At 49.3% G+C, this 2,806-nt stretch overlaps 1 protein-coding gene across 1 annotated transcript in view; it reads left to right on the forward strand.

Moving 5' to 3' along the window:
- Window positions 1–2,806, forward strand: part of Sec16b (SEC16 homolog B, endoplasmic reticulum export factor) — a 44,366-nt gene that overhangs the window by 16,345 nt on the left and 25,215 nt on the right. The window contains exon 12 of the mRNA XM_005363929.3: window positions 2,214–2,295. Within this exon, the coding sequence (XP_005363986.1) occupies window positions 2,214–2,295 (82 nt within the window). The remainder of the gene's footprint in view (window positions 1–2,213; window positions 2,296–2,806) is intronic.

Genomic DNA, 2,806 nt, shown 5'->3' on the forward strand with positions numbered 1-2,806 from the left:
CCCCTCTCCTCCCTCTCCCTCTATCCCCCTCCCCTAGTCTCTTCTCTCCTCCCCCTTCTCCTCCCTCTTTCCCATCCCCTCCCCCTCTCCTTTCTTCCTACCCTCTCCCCTCCTTTCCTCTTCCCTTCCCTCTCTTCCTCTCCCTCTGCTCCCCTCTCTTCTTCCTGCTCATTCTCCTTGTCCCCCAACCTCCCAAGTACCGGGATTATAAGCATACTACCTTCATGCTCAGTTCTCAAGATTCTTCATTTTTAAACATTTATTTATTTATTTATTTTGCATGTCTCTCTCTCTCTCTCTCTCTCTCTCTCTCTCTCTCTCTCTCTCTCTCTCTGTGTGTGTGTGTGTGTGCGTGTGCCACAGACTATGTGTGGAGGCCAGAGAAATATTTGTGGGAGTTAATTCTCTTCTTCCATCATGTAGATCCAGGGCATTCAAACTTAGGTCATCAAGCTTGGCAGAGAGTAGCTTTACCTACTAAGCAATTTCACTGGCCATAGATTCTTATAACTTAGGCAAAGAAGCATTCTTCAAACCTGTTTAAATGGAATGAAACATTTTTGGCAAAATTCCTCAGGCACTAGAATTTCTGAGAATTCTGAATATTCTACACTGTAGTCCTCTGTGGGAGGGGCTGCTTTAGACAGTTTCATTAGGAAAGGAAGGGTGGGGGATCACTTAAGTGTAGCCGATGGAGCCTGGAGGCAAGGGGATTATGATTTAAGAAAGAGTCCAGGGCTTGGTCTTGCACCGAGGCTGTGGCTTCTGAGGGGCTGGTAGGATAGGAGCTGGTATGGCATGTATATGAGCCATGGTAGGATAGGCATTAATTGGGCTGGGACTATTGAGAGAAGAGGCGTACTTGGTAAGGAATCACAGCTGACAGTGAACCAGGTGCCATGATAGACCCTGGAGAACGACCAAGCCAACATAAGGTAGGGACAGGAGCACAGCACACAGCCTGTGGTAATTGGGGGGACATGTAGCAGTGGGGAGTCAGTGTGGAGGAGGTGATGGGCCTAGGTGGACATTGTAGGGGAGTTTCTATGTGAGTCTGCCACACTCCTGCATATCATGGGTGGCAGGAGTGAGGGGGAGGCCTCCTGTAAGAACAGGTTTGGGTCAGAGTCTGACAAAGATGGCCTTGTGCATTTTACCTTCTAGGGCTGGCTGAGGCTGTGGAGACAACCCTCTGAACCTAGGCTGACTTGGCCATAAATGCTGTTGGGTAGAGAGTTGGCTGAGGGGGCATACCCTCTGCTTTAAGTTCTGTGTTCCTGTTGGCAGCCACACTGCCTGGTGGTTTGTTCTTCATGATGGTCTCAGAGAGACTCCTTATTACCTTAACTCCATCTTTCCAGGCACAAGCGATGTTACCCTTTCTCCATTATGGCCCTAGGCTAGAGTGGTGGGCACGCTGCTGTCTGGAACGCCAAGTGTGCCGGGCTCCCGTGACAAGGGCGCTATTAAGCAAAAGATGGTGATCTGAGGGACGATTTTCCCTTTGGGTTTTGGAAATGAACATCCCACATCCCCGCGCTGAAGCATACATCTTTGCTACAGAGTTTTGCCTTGGGCCATTGATTTTTGATGGGGCCCAGTGAATTGTGAAAAATGTCTCTTACTGAGTGTGCTTAAATCTCAAATCAGCTGTAGAGCTTATTAAATCCTTGTTAAGCACATCCCACAGTTTGTCATCAGCAGGCTCATTTCTGGTCCCTCTTCTACGCCTCTTTGGTTATTGAAAATGGCTATTTAGTGCTTGTGAGTCAAGGCTCTCCAGACCCAGGCTCGAGATGAGCTGGAAAAATGATGCTTAGTGGGATGGGTTTGGTGAGGAGGAACTGAGGGTGGCTGGGAAGGAGGGGCCGATGGAGAAGAGCTTCCATGTTCACTGCGGGGCTACCCAGATGACCTAGAGATGTGGCAGGTCAGCTCGCTCATAGAAGGCATTTAGAAGTGCCTACTCAAAAATCAGGGCATTAGGGAAAAAAATCCAAAAAAGTCTCCTGGAAAAATGAAGTCTACTTGGGGGAGTGTGATGTGTTAAAGATGTGGCTGATCGTCTGTAAAAGGCCACAAGGCACAGCAGGGCAGAGAGAAGCCTGCGTTCCAAAACGGAAGTGCCTGTCAAGTGGAATATTCAGGCCTGCGTACTGGTGATGGGTTACCTCTGGGCTTGACTCCTCGCTGACTCTCCTCTCTGCTCACAGCTTCACCAGCACGCTGGCACTTAACGACCCCCTGCAGACCCTCTTCCAGCTCATGTCGGGAAGGATTCCACAAGCAGCCACGGTAAGGTACTCTCTGTGACAGGCTTCTTTCTATGCCCCAGAGTCCTAAGGGTTGGGAGTGGGCTGTTGAGGCCTACCTGGGAATGTAGCACTCACTACCTTTCCAGATGAGGCATGGATGATAGTTTACTAATTATCTACAGTGTGCTTCACCCATAAACGATCTGATACATAGCAGCTGGTTTCATTCATGGAGATAGGAGTTATTATCCCTGCTTTTGCAGGCACAGAAACAGAAGTACCGAGGTGTAAAAATGGCTCAGTTATGGAGGTAATGAGGAATGGGGTCATGACTGGCTCAGGTTTACCTGGTTCCAAAGACCTTACCTTTGCCACAGTGCCTGATTGCGCAAGAGCTGTTGTTTTGCACAGCAATCCTCCAGAACTGGACATGTTGGACTTTGTGCTTTTGGAGCAGAATGTGGCTGAGAAGGGGGAGGTCTGCTTGAGACTGTCCCCACTCCAGCAGATCCATCTGCTTGAGACTGTCCCCACTACAGCAGATCCATCTG

Source organism: Microtus ochrogaster, assembly GCF_000317375.1.
Source record: "Microtus ochrogaster isolate Prairie Vole_2 chromosome 6 unlocalized genomic scaffold, MicOch1.0 chr6_random_2, whole genome shotgun sequence".
Classification (NCBI taxonomy): domain Eukaryota; kingdom Metazoa; phylum Chordata; class Mammalia; order Rodentia; family Cricetidae; genus Microtus; species Microtus ochrogaster.